The following is a 19,456-nucleotide window of genomic DNA, read 5'->3' as shown; positions in this document are numbered from 1 at the left end:
TATAGACAGTTCTTCTCTTTGCCATATTTCATTTATAAGCTGATGTATTTCTACATGAAGTTGTTTTCCTTCTTGTTAGGGTGCCTGTCCATTGCGAACGTTAACCATCATTCTGGCTATGATGATTTTGTTGGTTGCTATACGGAATAGTTGTGTTGAGGTCTTTATATACTATGATTTCAGGTTAGCAAGCCAGGATATTCTTCTTCGTCCTGGGCCCATTTTTCTTTCAATTTGACCTTGCAAAATGCATTGGAGTAGCTCGTATTTGCTTGATTTCTCATTATATGTCCAAAGTACTGCAGCTTACGGCCCTTTACGATGTTGACCAAATTTGCGGTTGTGTTCATCCTCCGTAGCACTTCTTCTTTGTTGACTTTGTCTGTCCATGGTATCTTTCGAATCCTTCTGTACAACCTTAGCTCAAAAGTCTGAAGCTGTAAAAAAGTTTCCGCCTTTAACATCCACGTTTCTACTCCGTATAGAAGCACTGGGTACACGTAAAGTTTTAAGGAGCCTTATTTTTGTTTCTAGGGTGAGGTCATGGCTCTTGAACACATAGCTCATAGTCAAGAATGCAGTTCCTTTCCGATGCAGAATGCCTTTTCGATGCGACATTTATCTCTTGGGTATTGTCCCACGACTCATTGCTTATAGTTCCCAAGTAGTTGTATTATGAGACACGTTCAATTCTCATTTGGTTCACATACAGTTTTGCTCCAGTTATGTTTTCCTTGGTGATGATCATTAGCGTGGTTTTGCTGGTTGTTATATCCAGTACATCTACTTGTTTCCGTTATTTTGTTCATTAAGTTTTGCATCCCGTCTATGGTATTGGGAGTTGTTTTCCCCTTTCTTAATTAGTTTTCCATGGTGTTAAGACTTTTTAATATTTTTGAACACATCCCGTATACACGGCCGGGATATATTTTTCCCACCACCCTTCGATGTCACCATAGCGAGGCGATCAGGGTACCAGAACTCAAGGGAGGATTGTACCACAGCACAACCCCACAGGCAATGTAACAGGGATATTCAAGGTCAACGCACGTTTGCTAGTTCGCTCCCTTGCACGGGATGGCACTACTAGTCTCATTTCTGCAGGTTTCTGCACGTTGTTCGTTCGCTCGTTCTGTCACTTTCGTTGTCAGTTTTCATTTCCTTGAGAAAAATACGACGCCATATTTATTTGTTTTATTTTTTCATAAATAGCGTTTAAATAGTGCAAAATAGTGCATCCAACAACAAAAAGTGTAAAGTGAATTACAACAGTTGTATTTTATTCCAAATGTATACAATTTTGGTGTGGTTTAAACTGATGAATAAATAATATTGTGTAAATATATTTACACAATATTATATATATTATGTGTAATAAGGTAGTTGTGTTTAAAGTTTTTACATTGATCATTGATAACAAACATATTTTATGAACATACATATAAAATAAAGATTGTATTCTATGTTTTATTCTTTAATTTTTTAACCACTTTGGCATTTTAATGTAATGGAAAATAAATATAACCTCAAAATAACACAAGAAAATCCAAATAGTATACGAATTATAAACGTTGATTGATAAATACATACAGGTATATTTTTATCAATCAACGATATAAATATTATCGTATAGGATAAGGATTTTGTTTTCTTTTGTTATTTTAAGGTTATATTGATTATCCTTTACAATAAAATGAGTTCTCAATCCCAGTTAATTTTACAGGTCTTTTGAATGTACGGCCATATGGCGTATAGTTACGCTCCCGACCACTGGCTGATGCGACAATCGTCGTTTCACTCGTTAACACGGAAGTATTTTGTATAAGTGTTCATTTTCAATACAGCTTAGTAAAAGGGATTTGTCTTTTTTTTGTTCATAACGTTAAATTCTAATAACATTGCACAACAACCTACACATGGATTCAATCTGGGACCAATGCCTTGTTATTTCTTAGTGCCAATAGTGTTGCCTTTACTTCCACAAGTGCTTGTAACACTCTTAAGGGTTCTGATAAATGGTTCAGTTTTTTGTTTGCTCATCAGTGTTTAACAATTGTTTAAAATACTCTCTCCATTGTCGGTTTACCTATGTCCGTATTCTCAGTAAGCAGTTTTCCCCTATCATATTTTATGAATTCCAAACTATTTACCTTATTGCCATTTAGTGTTTGTCTTTGACCGTTTCCTTCAGAATATTAGAATTATTAGAACATTAATGTTTTCTTTTTTTTTAATTAGGAGCTGTAAATTCGCCACAGATCCTCCTCCTTTCTGGGATAGGACCAAGGGAAGAGCTTAAAAAGGTCAAAGTCCCCGTGGTTCATGACCTACCCGGCGTAGGTAAAAACCTTCAGAACCATGTAGCCTTCTTCATAAATTTCTTCCTTAATGATACCAATACGACTCCATTAAATTGGGCTACTGCGATGGAATATTTATTATTTAGAGATGGTCTAATGAGCGGGACAGGTAAGTAGGTAGCATAATACAATAATGCAAAAGATGGAAAACATAATACATTGTGAAATATAAAAAGAGATGAAACTAGTAAATGTGGGAAATTATCGATAGAAAACTATAAATTAACATTATACTATATAGTTTCCCACCTTTTCACGTCTCAGACAGGAGTATTTTATAAAATGCTCCTGTCACAGTGACAGTTATCATACTCGTCCGATATGTCTAAAGGTGGGAGACTATGTAATGTATAATTTTTGTAATGTATAATAACGTAATAATTTATACGTTTATATCGATAATTTCTGCCTTTATTAGTTTCATCTCTTTTTACTTCACAATGTATTATGTTTTCCATCTTTTGCGTTATTTTGCCGGTTATTAGCGCGCTCATCACTATACATACTATACAGTGATGAGCGCGCTAGTAACAGACAAAATAACGCAAAAGATGGAAACATAATACATTGTAAAGTAAAAAGAGATTAAACCAATAGAGGTGGAAATTATCGATATAATTTATATAAGTTGTTTACGTATTCTCCAAGGGGATCTACCTGTTTTATAAAATGATCTCTTGTTTACATAATCTCACACGACGATCAGTAGCACCCCGCTGCCACCCCTATAATGTACGGGTGTACTCGTGTTAGTGTCTAATTTTATTTCCCCCATACTATTTTGAATTTAACTGACTTTAGTAATCACATAAAATAAAATAACATGGGACAAAATTTAATTATTGTCTTTTAGGTATTTCTGAAGTAACAGGCTTTATCAATACTAAATACCAAGACCCAATGGAAGAGCATCCAGATATTCAATACTTCTTTGGCGGCTTCTTGGCGAGTTGCGCTAGGACAGGACAAGTAGGAGAAAGAACTGATAATAGTTCGAGATCGATGCAGATTATTCCAACAGTTATTCATCCGAAAAGTAGAGGTGTGTATAACTAAACCTTCAATGCATCATAATAATGTGCATTCGTAGCTAGGATATATATTATTTATCTTAGTGTAGCAGAAAACTATATACTGTTCTCATAATATTTCTCTTTCTCTCTCTCTCTCTCTCTTTCTCTCTCTCTCTATCTCTCTCTATCTCTCTCTATCTCTCTATCTCTCTCTCTATCTATCTATCTCCCTTGTAGTTTCCCCATTAGTGAGAATGGTGATTTTCTCCAATACTCCTAACTATTTTCTCCATTGGTCTCTGTCTACAGGTTCTCTAGAGTTTCGTAGAATGGGTAGCTAAATTCTTACTTTGATCGAACACCACGACGTTATTTCCAAGTTACCGCCATATTTTATAATCTTTCCAAGTTATCACCTCCTCTGCGAACCACGTGACCAAAGAACTGTAGAATTAGCCTCAAACATGTTGTAGACCGCCTAAGAACACGACATTGATTGGCTTCAGAGGCGTAGCTACCGCCGTATCAGCCGTATCGATTATACAATTAATGTTTAAACTTTTTTACCATACAAAAATTTTGAAATGAAATTCGTCCAATACTACCTACATACATAAATTTTATTAATTATTCTAAAATATATCGAAGTTGATAATCTATAAGGCTAATATTATACTTCCTATACATACAGATTATTTTTAAGATATTTTAAAAGTATCTACTTACAAGTATGTGTTAAGAATGTACTTATAAGTATGTGCTAAGAATATTCGATAAAGGTATATTCTAAGAATAAACTTTTACGAATATTCCGAGATACTACGTACACGAATGTACTCAGTATATTCGGTACGAGAATATACTTTAAAGTATATGCAAAGAACATGAAATTTAGAATGTTTTTTAAAGTTACGCATATACTAGAAAGAATATACTCCGACGAATATTGGTAGTATATGCTTAGAACATGATGCGAACATCATTGTTATGTGGGGGAAAGATAGATGGCAGAAGAAGCATCGGAAGAAGATGAATTTCATGGCTGAAGAACCTGAGAGAATGGTTTGGATCAGCTCAAAACAACTATTTAGAGCTACTGCCTCAAAAATTTAAATGGCTATGATGATTGCCAACCTCCGTAGCGGAGATGACACCTGAAGAAGAGAAGAAGAAATTGTACCCAAAAATGTTTTTGGGTACAATTGTACCCAAAAATATTTAAATTGATTCCTTTCTTATTCTGTTAATATTTTCACGTACATCGAAGTACCCCAACAAGTATTTACTCTGATCCATGACCATAGTTTACAGTGTTCCTATATATACCCCCGTAAGAATAGATATATTGTTTTTTATTATTTCTGTGTACCAGTGGTATATTCTGTTATTGTTGTTTGTTGATAAATTATATGATCTTCTTAAAGAGCATTTTAATAACATACTTAATATACTTTACAGGTTCACTTAGATTAAAAGATAACAACCCGTTGAGCCATCCTTTAATATTCGCCAATTACTTTACACATCCTGATGACATCAAGGTGATGATAGAAGGAATCAAAGTCGCACTAAGGCTATCCGAGACTAAAGGTCAGTTTATTTGGACAAATTTTTATCCATTTTAATTATGATGTATATTTTTAATCAGCTCTTCGAAAATATGGTCTACAGCTCGATAAAACGCCAGTACCTGGATGCCAAAAGTTCTCTTTTGGTTCTGATAATTACTGGGAATGCGCCGTTAAGCAGCGCACAGGTCCAGAAAACCATCAAGTAGGAAGTTGTAAGATGGGCCCACCAACAGATCCACTAGCTGTTGTTAATCCAAAATTGCAGGTACGATTGTTGATGTGATACTAAATAATTATGTAACCTTTAAGCATGCGCATCTTCATGTTGATAATTAAAGTTCTACTGCAAAACAATTGTTTCGTTTTCTTAAATGAGCGACGTGCGATTTCAATTCTGGTTGTTAGCTCCTTTGCAAAATCACTATGCTCATTCATCTTTATCATCATCAACCCGTATTCGTCCACTGCTGGATATAGGTCTCCCTCAGCTCTTTTCATCTTTCTCTGTTTTGTGCGGCTTGCATCCAGTTGTCGACAATACGCTTCAGATCGTCAGCTCATCTGGTTGGTGGTCGTCTTCTACTCCGTAGTGCTTCTTCTCGTGGTCTCCACTCTACAATACGTTTTGTCCATCGGTTGTCTGACAATCTGGCGACGTGTCCTACCCAATTCCTACGCGATTCTTTCGACGGCGTCCGTGGTTTTTGTTCCACGACGTATTTCTTCGTTTGGGATTCGATCCCTTAGGGAGACACCAAACATCTGGCGCTCCATAGCCCTCTGAGTTATCATTTTATCTTTTGTTTATTTGTTTTTATGTATTCTTCTTTCGTCCATCTTTTCGAGAATTTCTTGTGTCTTCCATTCTTGTTTGGCAGCTTTTGTAAATGTTAATGTTTTCCGTCCCACAGTCTCTATTGTGTTCTTAATATTTTTCCATTTTGTTTCAATATCTGTAGTGTTCTTATTTTGTTGTTTTATTTCTTGGATACTCTGATTTATTTTATTTCGAGTTTCTTGGTATGTATTTGGTTCTCTTAGTTTATCAATGTATATTTGTGGTCTAGATCTTTTCATTAATGGTTTTCTCAATCTTACATTCATATTTGCTACTACTGGGTTGTGGTCCGAGTTTACATCTGCTCCAGGGCAAGTCTTCACTATTGTAATAGAGTTCTTGTACCTGTTCCTTATCAAGATGTAATCTATCTGATTTCTTATAATTATATCTTTGTTTTCTCCAGGAGCTTTCCACGTGTAGAGCCGGCGACTTGGTAATTTAAACATTGTATTCATAACTACCAGTTCTTCTGTTTGGCACATCTGAATTAGTTTTTCACCACGCTCATTTCGCTCTCCCAATCCATATATTCCAACACAACACTCCACACTTCCTCTGCCCACTTTGGCAATGAAGTCACCCATTAGTATCAGAACTTCAACGTTTTTTTGTTGTTTTCATTATTGTTTCCAATTGCTCGTAGAAGTCTTCTATTTCTTGTTCATCCTTGTCAGCTGTTGGTGCATATACTTGAATAACATTCATTTTCCCCATATTGGTGTTAATTTGTAGCATTATAATGCGATTCGGAAGCAGGGTGACACCAGGTACGGATTTATCTCTTTCCTTGTTTACCATTATTGCCACACCATATCGAAAGAATACATTGGACTGCTTTTAGCTATAGAAACGTAAACACTGGTATGCGGTACGTGATACCGCGAAAACTTTACATCAACGTAGCTCAAAGACTAAACCATACTAAAACTGCTACAGTTGAGAGCAGATACAATTATACACCACTGAAAGGTCCACAGATGGTGTTCTAGAAATCTTTTGTAAAACACGTTTTCTATCTATCAGCGAGGTTCCTACAGCCTCTGCCGCTTCTCGCATTTCGACCGCCATCGTTTTCTGTCCATCCATTCGTCTTCTTTGATGGCTCTATCTTTCATGATGTGCCGTACATTTTCTTCCCAGGCAACTGAAGGTCTTCCCCTTCTTCTTCTTTGGTGTGGTATGTAATTTAAAGCTTTCTTTGGCCATCTATCTTCATTCATTCGTTTCACGTGACCATACCACACTAGTTGTCTAGTTTCCATTTTATCTACACTGGAATATACAGTATGTGTCCTCCTTCTAATATCTTCATTCCTGATGTGATCTTTTTTAGATATACCACACGCTCTCCTTAGATAATCCATTTCTACTACTTCTATTCTTTTCCTATTTTTTTTTGTCATGTGCCAAACTTCTGCCCCATAAGTCATAATAGGCGCTACCAAGGTACGATAGATTGTCAATTTCGTTTCTTGCCTTATATCTTTAGACCACAGTAGAGAGCTCAGAATGTTTACCGCTTTTTTGCCCTGCTGCGTTCTCTTTTCGATGTCTCTTTGGTAGTGCCTTCTTTAGATATTATAGATCCGAGATATTTATATTCATTACATCTTTTCGTGGTTCTAATTTCTAACTCTGGATCTTCTTCATCATCCCCTATTTTAAGATACTCTGTCTTTGACATATTCATATTAAGGCCCCATTTTTCATATTCTTTCTCTAGTTTTCTAAACATGTAGTCCATGTCTTCCTCATCATCCGCTACGACTACCTGATCATCTGCAAAAAACAAAGTTGTTAGACATTTACCACTGCCTATGTCTATTCCCATTCCGGATACTTGTTTCCTCCACTGCTCTAGCGATGATTGAATATATATTTTAAATAAAGTCGGAGACAGACAACATCCTTGTTTAAGCCCCTTTGATATAGGGAATGATTCAGATATAAAGTTTCCTTCTTTAACGACACTTCTTGCATTTTTGTATATATTTGCGATAGCATCCACATACTCTCTACTGAGACCTACCTTCGTCAATGTTTGATACAGTTCTTTCAAAGGTACCGTATCGTATGCCTTCTCCAAATCTACAAACAATAGGTGGGTAGATAGATTCCTTGTCTTCCGTTTTTCTATTACCTGCTGCAGAACGAATATATTATCAGTGCACGATCTTCCTGCACGAAATCCACTTTGTTCTTCCATGTCTTCGTATTCTGATTCTATTCTTTTCTTTATTATTCGACCGTACAACCTCCCTACTGAGCTGGTAACAGTTATTCCTCTATAATTAGAGCATATGCGTTTATCCCCTTTCTTGAATACTGAGCTGATGTATCCAACATTCCAATCATCAGGGATATTTTGTCCTTTTAAGAATTTATTAAATAGTTGAACCAACATCTCATGTAATGTGTTTGGTCCGTACTTTACCAACTCAATTGAGATGTCTCCAGGTCCTGCTGCTTTGCCGTTTTTAGATCTTTTGAGGGCTTCGCTTAACTCTCCGGTTGTTATCTCAACTATTTGTGTATGTTCGGCTAATTCTTCCATTTCGATCTCTTGGAATTTACATCTATCTTCTGTCAGTAAAATTTCATAATGATGTTACCACTGTTTAAGATCTATTAACTTTATGTTAGATTTTTCCTTTCCTTCCCTCTGGAGAGACTTTATTACCTTCCACGCTTGCCCAACTCTTGTTCCACCCATATACCTATCCACTTCTGCGCATTTTCGGTCCCACATCTCATTTTTACTTTTCACTACTTCTCTTTTTACATCTCGATTTAATGCTGCATATCTCTTGTGATCTTCCTCCTTTCTTGTTGACATCCATTTCTGATAAGCAGTTTTCTTCTTGTTTACTACGTAACGTAGTTACACACGTTTTACAACACCGTTTTACGTTTTACGTAAACACGTTTTACAACAAAATATATCGCACCCTCAGTGCAAGACTGCAGTAACTCAAAATTTTATGAAAATGAAGTAATCATGGAATTCGATTGTAAACATGCATATCTATCCCCTGTAAAACTTTAGTAACTTTCAAATGCTTAATGGGCTAAATATTACAACAACAACAGTTTAAATATTTTGCGTTTTTGAACATAAGTTCCGTGCGCAAAACTGTTGTAACTCTAATGTAACAGAGTTACAACAGTTTTGCACGGAACATTGCAACGGATTCGATAACAAGCAATGAAAAAAGTAAGATATTTGTTATTTTAATATCTATATCTGTGGTGTTTAATTTTAATATACAGAGCGTCTACGTAATCCATTAACGGCTGAGACAATAAACAAAGATTTTCGAGACCAATCTATTCATGTAAATTTTATGTCCTTTGTGTAATACAGTAAAACCTGTCAATAACGGTCACTAAAAATGACAGAACTATTGGCCGATATAAAAAGGTGGCCGCTAATACCAGGTTTTGTAGTCCAAAAATTTTGGTTTGGGGAACTTTGAAGCTGGCCGGCTAGTTCAGGTGGCCGGTAACACAGGTTTTACTGTAACAGTAAATGTGTCTACGCTTTTTACAATTTTCTCCGTGCAAAACTTTTGTAACTTTGAAATTCTAATACTAAATGTGTAGTGATTAACAATTTTTTCCGTGCAAAAGTGTTGTAACTTTGAAACTCCTAATTTTTTTGCGTTAATATTATGTTATTTAAATTTCTATTTTTGGTTAATGTAATATAGGCTGAAAAGCATGCAAAATCATAATTAAATGTTAGTTTTTCTTAAAATTTGTATCTTATGTCACCGATATTAGCACGAAAATAAACAAAATCGTCTTTATCTCGAAACTTACTTATTTTGACTTACTGCAGTCTTGCACTGAGGGTGCGATATTTTCAGCAAGGTATGACATACCGTATGTCAGTGGTTAGGAGCTATACATTTCCGATATTTTTCCACCAATAATAGGTATAATATTTATTGTTATAATATGCATTATTATTTGGTGTCTTGGTAAAGATTTTTTTATTTAAAAAGAAAAAGTCGCATCCACCCGAAGGTTATTAGCGACATTTCTGTAACATGTGTAACAATATTAAATTTAACATTTGTAGCAATCAATCATTGTAACAATTAATAACAATTTGTGAACAATTATACATTTGTAACAATTAATTAAGTTAAAATTTGTGTTAACATATTTATACATTTTAAGTAACGTAATAAATTGCCCGGAACTAAATTTTTGTTGAGGAGTGCTTTCAGATTATTTGGCAAATTGTAAAACTGTCTTTAATTTACATATTTAGGATAGTCTATCAAGAAGTGCTCTATACTGTCTAATGTATTGCATGTTTCGCATTTTGGAGGTTCACTATTTGAGAAAGGATTGGCGTGAGTATACCTACAGTGTCCAAGTCGTGGACGTGTAATAATAGTTTGGCATCTTCTACTTCTGGCAGTGGACTTCCATGAAAAAAAAAATGTCACTTTTGATGGTTCTGAGTTTAGAACTAGAATCATTTCACTCCCGATTCCACGCAATTAACACCTTATATTTGAAATAAAATTTTAGATCGCCAGCGACACTCCGACACTTTGTTTCTGATACGTATTCCACTGAAGTAGAGACTTGAATTTTAATGTTGGCTTAATTGAGATGTGTCACTTTCCGCGTCCGATGCCTCACTGCCAAGATAATTGAAGACATCAGTGGATAAAGGTGTTATGTCACAGTTTTTTATTTCTGAGTAAATTATTAATAGAATACATTTTGATCTGGAACTTTTCTATTATGTTTTAGATGGAAACTTAAGGTGACATAACACCTCTATTCACTAAATCTAGTAGAAGTATATGTGACATGGCACCTTTATCACTCAAAACTCTTTTTAACTGTAATATTTTTAAAAATAGGGTCGAATTTAAAAGTTAAATCTATATCAGGGAAGTCCAAAAATAGCACTATCTCATTTTTTCATCAAATGTGACATGACACCTTTATCCACTTATGTCTTCAATTATGGATTTTTTCGTTATGGACGTGAATTTACGTCTTATGGATCTTTCCTTTAAATGGGGGTAAACTTGACTGAGCACATGGGACAAAGCTGATATTATGTCTGTGGTATATTCTTGAATCGTGCTTATAGGATCTGTTGATCCCGTGATATTCATTAGGAGCATGTTAAGTTGATCAAAGTTTAGAGGGAAAGGTAGAGGGTGATTTTCTACGAAGTTTTTAGCAGGGTCAAGTAAGAGAAAAAATTAGCATTCAGAAGTGCTTGCTGAGCTAATTTTAGCTTTGTTAGGTTTTGCTTGGACTTTAGGTGGTGGAAAAATGTTACATTCTTTTGAAGTTGGATCTGCTTCAGGTGAAATAATTTCATTAAAGTTACGTTTTGGTTGACTAATTATGTGACTGTCATTATTTGATGCATCTACTTTGTTCGGTATCACCGGGACATTAGAAATATACATTTGTTCACAATGAGAAGGATTTGTATCATTGAGTTCTTGCAAAGATATATTTGTTGCGCTGGATACCGATGTTTCATTGTTTTGATTGGGGATTAATTAAGCTAGTGATTCGGAGCACTGTGATGCAATGTGACCACACTTCTTGCAGCTAAAACAAACTAAACTGTCTTGAGAGATGAATAGTCTATATGGCGTGTTGTCAAAAACAAGAATAAATGATTCTGGAAGTGTTAGACTGTGAGGACTGATATAGATTTGTCTTCTAAAACTAAGAATGTGACTGTACTCAGGCATAGACGCACTAATTTTGAGGAATGTCATGGGAGAGACAGGACTATGCCGATTCTTTGTAACTTATTGATTAGCAAGTCGTGTGGTATTGTAGGACATACGTTGGAGAGCACAAGTCGTTCCGCTGGTGTTACTAACCTTCTTGCTCTGAAAATTTCACCTTGTATTTCTATTTGACCATGAATATTCATAAAATCAACCACCATGTGTTTATTGGATAAATACATACATATGCGATTATTAGATAATCTAGAAGAGAAGATTATATTTTTCGGTTGAATTTTATTTCCAAGTGGGAGAAGGTAGTCTTGAAGTTTGGTGTTTTCTAAGGCACTAAAAATAATTCCTTGCTCTTTGCAAGGGAACTGCATTTTCGAGGCTGCCAAAGAATATGATTGTGATGAATTTATTTGACTTTGATGGTCTTGAATTGTAGAACTGTTGTGTGATTGCATGTTTGAATTCGTTTCGATAAATGTTACGTGAAAAGTAAGTCCGACCCTGTACACCTGCTAAAACAGGTATATGAGTCTTTACTAAAAGTGGTTATTTTGCTGATAAAACTGGACTTGTTTATTGGCAACAATAACAAATAATTGTAATTAGCTGAATTTAATGTTAATTTAACTGGATGTTATGTGAAGAGTTGGTATTACACTTACAGTTTCTTTCAATATATCACTGATATTCAAAATTTATAACTTATATTAAACTTTGTAAAATTAAAAACATTCGGAGCTCACATTAAATACAACATTATATTTATCGATGCAGAACCGAGAATTTGATATTTTTACTATATTTACACTCCTTGGTAAAGATTGGAAACTTGGTTTTATTCAAGTTCATATTTAAGCTATAATGTAAACTGGCCGTGTAAACATTGTGAACTATTATCTGCAAATATTTAATATTCTCTGGTGTCGTTTTTATACCTCAAGTTATTAATTGGGGTTATAATAGAATACAAGTTAAATATCAGTGGAGTGATAATGAAACCTTGCCGTATCCCTTTTTTAATTTTGATGTTCTCCAATTGTATGTTATCTATTTTTATGCGCGATGTCTGGCTCTGATACTAGGATAATGATAGGATCTAATTTTTTGTAAACACGGTCGTGTATAATTTTTAAAAATAATCTCTGTTAAGTGCTCATTAATCTTACTGTTCCATGATCTTTACATTCTTTATCGCTGTTTTTTCTTAGGGATTGCAATAAAAGTAGAAATAGTTCAGCGGGCATCAGCAGCCTTTCCATTTTTCAAATTCTTGAACAATGCCTCTTCATTTATTAGCCTTTCAAGATGAATCTTGAAAGAGGCCTTCTATATAATATTTTTCCATGTTCGAATTTTTGTTTCGTTGTCGGCTGCTAGCTACCGTTGCCGTCAAATAGTTTATTTCCCTGTCTGGTCTGTAGCTTCCTGTGATTTCTATATTCTTCCTATGTATGTTCAACGGGTCGTGTAATTCTTGTCGATATTCTATTTCACAGCATTTCTCATTCAACCAATTTTCCTTTGCTCGTCTTATTTTCTTCTGTTTCTCTCTTTGAATCTTGACACATCTTGTGTTGTATACAGTTTTAATGATCCTTGTGTTATCTTCATCCTCTCTTCTCCATTAATTTAAGTATTTTGTCGGTCATCCAGTCCTTTTTGTTCTTTTCCTGTTTTTGACACTTGTCATTAGTCCATTCTTTCACGGTTTTTGCTCTAAATTTTAAAGAACCGCTTGGATTGACATGAAATTTGGCATACGCATAGCTTACATGTCAAAGAAAAAGTGATATTGTGCCGATGTGTGCTTTTCCCCTGGGGGTGACTTTCACCCCCTACTGGGGGTGAAAAAATATATGTCCAAAATAAGTCCGGAAATAGATAAACTGACTAATTTTAAGTAACTTTTGTTCTACAGAGCTTTTTCGCCAAGTCAACACTTTTCGAGTTATTTGCGAGTGAATATGTTCATTTTTCAACAAAATAACTACATTTTTAGACGGTTTTTCGCAAATAACTCAAAAAGTAAGTATGTTATGGAAAAAACGTTCGTAGCAAACATATAGCATATAAGAAAGTAAAAGACATGGTGTACGCGTTAGGTCTCTGGACCTCGTAGAACCAGAGTTATAGCCAATGAAAAATAGATTTACATTCACCAAATTTCAAATAGAATATTTCGAAGTGAAATATCCAAAAAATTAAGCAATTTTTGGGGAAAACCCATGATAACTTTTTAAAGTGTTTAAAAAAGCTTTATTTTTGTTTTAGTTTCTAGCATTAAATTTAAGCAAGTTACGCTCAAAATAAAGTTGGTCCCTTTTGTTTTGGCAAAAAAAATCGGGAAGACCACCCCCTAATTAGCAACGTAAATGAAATTAATCGTTACCGCTCCACAAATTATTTTACTTATGTTGTGTTTATATGATCTGTAAGTTTCATCGATTCAAAGTCCTTATTTTTAAAAAAATTTGGTTTTAAAGAAAAATATGTTTTTTTTTCAAATAACTTAAAAATTGTTAGAGATACCAAAAATCTCGAAAAACAAAAAAAGTTAGCGTTGTTTTTCTAAATATCATGTATATTTTTGTTTTTCTGTTACACAAAAATTGATTAAGATTTGGTGTTTCTAAATTTGCATACATTCGTGATCAGTGACTCGTTCAACCCTTTTTAACTACAGCCCTTTCAAAAATAAGGACTTTGAACCGATGAAACTTACAGATCCTATAAACAATACATACACGAGTCAAGAAACTTGTGAAGTCGTAACGATTAAGTTCATTTGAGATACTAATTAGGGGGTGATTTTCCTGATTTTTTTACCAAAAAAAAGTGACTAACTTTATTTTGAGCGTAACTTGTTTACTGTTGATGCTAGAATTTTTTTTATAAAACAAAAATGAAGCTTTTTTTTAAACACCTTAATTAAGTTGTAATGAGTTTTCCCCGAAATGTGCTTCATTTTTTGGTTAATCCACTTAAAATTTTTCCATTTGGAATTTGACGAATATGAACCAATTTTTAATTAGCTATAACTCTGATCCTACTAGGTACAGAGACCTGATATTTACACCGTTTTTTAAAATTTTTTACAGGCTATATTTTTGCTAAAAATGGTTTTTCGACAAAATACTTATTATTTGAGTTATTTGCGAAAAACGGTCTAAAAGCGTGGTTATTTTGTTGAAAAAATGAACATATTCACTGGCAAATAACTCGAAAATATTGACTTAGTGAAAAAAATCTATAGAACAAAAGTTACTTAAAATTAGTCAGTTTATCCATTTCCGGACTTAATTTGGACAAATATTTTTTCGCCCCAAGAGGGGGTGAAAACTACCCCCGGGGCAAAAGCGCATATCGGCACAATATCACTTTTTTCTTTGACTTGTTAGCTATGTGTATGCCAAATTTCATGTCAATCCAAGCGGTTTTTTAAAATTTAGAGGTTTTGCAGTATTTTACCGTTAAAGAACGTACTACATGGTTTTCAGATAATACAGATTACACCATAAATTTACTTAATCGTCCAATCGTTTGTTTCTCAAGCGCTCAAGCCAAATTAATGTAAACAAATTACTTTTTTATATCATGTTTAAAATGTATTAAGAAATTATGGTAATTTTATGTTTAGGTTCATGGTGTTGACCGTCTGAGAGTTATAGATGCAAGTATAATGCCCAAAGTTCCTTCTGGTAATACAAATGCACCATGCATCATGATAGCAGAAAAAGGATCAGACGCAATCAAGTCGAGGTGGTTGACTCCAGAACATGGCTATTTTTTTTCTAATACGCCCAGCCAAAGAATAGAAAGGCATTGGGGACCGTGGTAGAGAAGTTTGTAAATATTTAAATAAAACTTTTAATTTATGTTAGAGATAGACTTTGTTAAGTAAATACAATTAATGATATATTTGTAAAGTGATAATTGTATTATTGTTTCTTTGGTTTTGTATATAATAAAAAGTTTTTATCTATTTTTATTCACTCTTCTTCATCTAGACTCGTCGAATATAGGTCTTTATACTTACAACATTAAACTACTAACTAACAGACTAGCAGCAAAATATTAGACCAAGAAGTAATAAAATATGTCAAGATTGTGCCAGTGCCTTGAAGACTCGGTGATTCAGGCAGCGAGATACCAATAACATAATCACTGAAACTTCGCAGGGAAGGGACAGGGAATATGAGAACAACAAGTAATGTGAGGAAGGACGTTTGTAATACGGAACCAGATACCATGAAAAAAATAAGTACATATATACAATTTTAAGACTTCATAAATGGTGACTATTCCAGAAGAATGTATGGAGAAATAAAGAGTACCACAACCAACAGGGTAAGATCTGGTATACAGACGGATCAAGACCAGAGTGGCAATAATCCAATAATTACCAAAGCTTTTCCTTGGGGAAGAACGGCACCGTCTTCAAGCGGAAATTTATGCGATACACTGCAATGTGCAAAGGGAAATAACGGGAGAGCCCTTGAAAAAGAGCTTTTTCTTGTAGTGCCTATCCGTTTCGGATGTTGGCGACCATCATGGCAATCTGTACTTTGCACACTGCTGCTCTGAAAAGATTTGTAGTGGTTGTGTTGAACCACGTACGTAGATTTTTCAGCCACGAAATCCTTCGCCTTCCTGGTCCTCGCTTTCCCTCTATTTTTCCCTGTAAGACCAGTTGCAGCAGTCCATATCTTTCACTGTTCCTCATGATGTGACCGAGGTATTCGATTTTGGCTGTTTTTATTCTGATTAACAGCTCTTTTTCTTTTTGCATTCTCAGCAAAACACCCTCATTAGTAATGTGGTCGGTATAAGATATCTTCAGGATTCGACGATAAAGCCACATCTCAAAAGCCTCAATTTTCTTGCAGGTGGCGTCTGTAAGAGTCCACAACTCAACTCCTTACAACAGTATAGGAAAGATATAACATCGTAGTAATCTGACTTTTATGGGTATCGACAAATCATGACATTTGAACAACTTTGACATTTTTTGAAATGCAGATCTTGCTTTCTCTATCCTACATTTGATTGCTATAGAATGGTCCCAATTTTCATTGACGTTCGTACCAAGGTAGTGTTTACCAAGTAAAGGTACCAAGGTATGTTTTTACTCTTTCTATTTGTTGACCATTCACACTGATTCGTGTAAATTGCTGTTTGTTCTTAGAGATAATCATACATTTTGTTTTCTTAGTGTTTAGTGAAAGTCCGTATCTCTGACTGACCTCCGCGATTCTGTTCATTAACTCCTGCAGGGCTTCAGAACTGTCAGCGAATACCACAGTGTCATCTGCGTATCTTATGTTATTGATACATTCTCCGTTAATTCGAATTCCGGCCTCAACATCATTAACTGCTTCTTGAAAGATTTCCTCAGAGTAGATGTTAAACAGCAGTGGGGATAGTATACATCCCTGACGGACCCCACGTTTGATTTTGATATCGTCGGATTCTCCTGCCTCTGTCCGGATAGAGGATGTTTGATTCCAGTACAGATTGCTGATAATCCTTAAATCACAGGTGTTAATTCCAATATTGGTTAATATCTCCATCAGCTTGTCGTGCTTTACTATATAGAACGCTTTATGGTAATCAATGAAACATGCATAAATATCGCAATTTACGTCTCTACATCGTTGAAATAGCACTTGTATACTAAATAGAGCCTCTCTTGTACCCACTGCATTTCGAAAACCAAACTGTGTTCGGCTGATTTTTTCTTCGCACACTCTATATTATATCCTTTGATGTATAATTTTTAGAAATAGTTTTAAAATATGGCTCATTAAGCTAATGGTTCGGAAATCACTGCAGGATACGGACTTTGTTTTCTTTGGTAAAGCAACAAACGTCGACTTCAACCATGTTTTTGGTATTACTCCGCTTAAATATATGTCGTTAAATATTTTGGTTAGGCGTTGAGTACCATCGGTGTTAAATAGTTTTATGAGTTCAGCATATGCATTGTCAGGTCCAGGAGCTTTGCCATCTTTTAGTTGTGATATTGCTCTTTCCACTTCATCTGATGTGATTGGTAAGTGGTCATCACATATGTAGGATGGAGGTTGCTCGGATCTAGTATCATCAAAGAGTTCCTGTATGTATTTTGTCCATATGCTGATTTCTTGATTTCTGTCTGTGATGATATTCCTCTGTTGGTCTCGCAGACCTAGAGACGGCAAAAAGAGCAGACCTAGATATTATCTGACATTCAAGGCAGCACTGTAGGTACTGGCGTATCAGGAAGTGACGTCAAAGAATAGAGAGGCGACGTCCAGGTTGGTGTAGAACTGCATCGAAGAACTGAATGAATTGGAACTGGAGACCTAGACAACGTTGAGCTTGTCTGAGTACCAGGACACCGAAAGCAACGAAAAAGCAGATCAACTTGCTAAAAGGGGATCAAACAAATCAAGTGATACAGAAACTTACAATATTTAAAAGTTATTTTTCATGTTCGGACACTTCATGAACGCTTGAATTTTAGTTTTCTTCTTAACACTGTGCAAGTTAAAACTCACAAACAATGAATATTATTTAAGTTTAATAATACCTCTAGGGTCGATTTTAAAGCTGCTTATGACAGTGTATTAAGACCAAGTCTCTACAACGCTATGAATGAGTTAGGAATTCCAAAAAAACTCATATGCATGATAAAAGTGACAATGGCGAAGATGATATCAGCAGTAAAAATTCAAAACGACTCGTCAACCTCATTTGAAATACATAGGGGGTTAAGGTAGGGAGATGCGCTGGCGTGTCAACTTTTTAATGTAGCATTAGAAAAAGTCGTACGAGACGCTAATATAGATAGCAGGGAACAATATTCAATAGATCTGTCCAAATTCTAGCATATGCAGACGACGTGGACATTATAACAAGAACCAGAGCGAGAACTGCGGAAATCCTAACCGAGCTAGTAGCAGCAGCAGAACAAATGGGGTTACATATAAATCGAAATAAAACAAAATTCATGGCGACTAACACAAACACAAGAGCTGGAAATGTTGACGCAGATCTAATCATCAATGACCAAAACTTCGAAGCGGTCAAAGAGTTCATCTATCTAGGGACATCGGTTAAACCCAATAATAACACATCAGAGGAAATAAAAAGACGAATAATAATTGCAAACAGGTGTTATCATAGTCTATCAAAGTACTTAGCTAACAAACGTCTGTCTCAAAAAACTCGTATAAGGCTGTATAGAACATTGATAGTCCCCGTTCTCACATATTATGGATCAGAGGCATGGACGCTAACTAAAACAGATGAATCCGCTCTGTCGATTTTTGAAAGAAAGGTGCTACGTAAGACATTCGGAGCGATCTGTGAGAACGGAATATGGAGGCGTAGATATAACTTTGAACTGCAGAATATCTACAAGCATACGTTTGGTGGAAAAGATATTATCACTAGTAATACCACTAGAGGTCAAATTATTTCCGGAAATTTTTTTGAGATCATGAATATTCATGATCAAAAAAAATTTCCGGATATTAATTTGACTTCGCGTGGTATTCGGTAAGAAAATTCCACACCAAATTTGCATTTGAAAATCCAAAGCTGCATGAACAGATTAATAGCGCGCCATAGCTTTGTCAGCAATTATTTAGGCTTTCAAATTCGTAATTTCTACTCATTGTAGTTGCATGGGAATACCATTTCAAGATAGAAAATAGTATATTCTTCAATTTTACATAAGTTTTGAGTAACTACAAGTGATAGAAAATGAATCAAAACTAAATTATGTAAACAAATAAAAACCAGTCTTTCAAAAATGTTCTGTTATTGTAAACGTCAAAAAATTTCCACTATAATTCGCTGTTGGGTACCCCACGAGCAAAAAATTTCCGATAAAATACCTCCGTTGCCATGGTGATCTGTCAAAATAACGTATTTTGATTGGTTC

At 35.0% G+C, this 19,456-nt stretch overlaps 1 protein-coding gene across 3 annotated transcripts in view; it reads left to right on the top strand.

The window, feature by feature from the left end:
* Positions 1-15,508, top strand: part of LOC114327743 (glucose dehydrogenase [FAD, quinone]) — a 219,085-nt gene extending 203,577 nt beyond the window's left edge. For all 3 annotated transcript variants that reach the window (XM_028276447.2, XM_050647889.1, XM_050647890.1), the window contains 5 exons: positions 2,239-2,469; positions 3,214-3,402; positions 4,832-4,963; positions 5,022-5,209; positions 15,164-15,508. In XM_028276447.2, coding sequence (XP_028132248.2) covers positions 2,239-2,469; positions 3,214-3,402; positions 4,832-4,963; positions 5,022-5,209; positions 15,164-15,364 — 941 coding nt within the window. In that variant the 3' untranslated portion in view covers positions 15,365-15,508. The remainder of the gene's footprint in view (positions 1-2,238; positions 2,470-3,213; positions 3,403-4,831; positions 4,964-5,021; positions 5,210-15,163) is intronic.
* Positions 15,509-19,456: the final 3,948 nt, after the last annotated feature.

The sequence above is a fragment of the Diabrotica virgifera genome, chromosome 3 (genome assembly GCF_917563875.1).
Source record: "Diabrotica virgifera virgifera chromosome 3, PGI_DIABVI_V3a".
NCBI lineage: Eukaryota > Metazoa > Arthropoda > Insecta > Coleoptera > Chrysomelidae > Diabrotica > Diabrotica virgifera.
The sequence above is the reverse complement of the archived record's forward strand: the minus strand, read 5'-3'. Positions and strand labels throughout refer to the sequence as shown.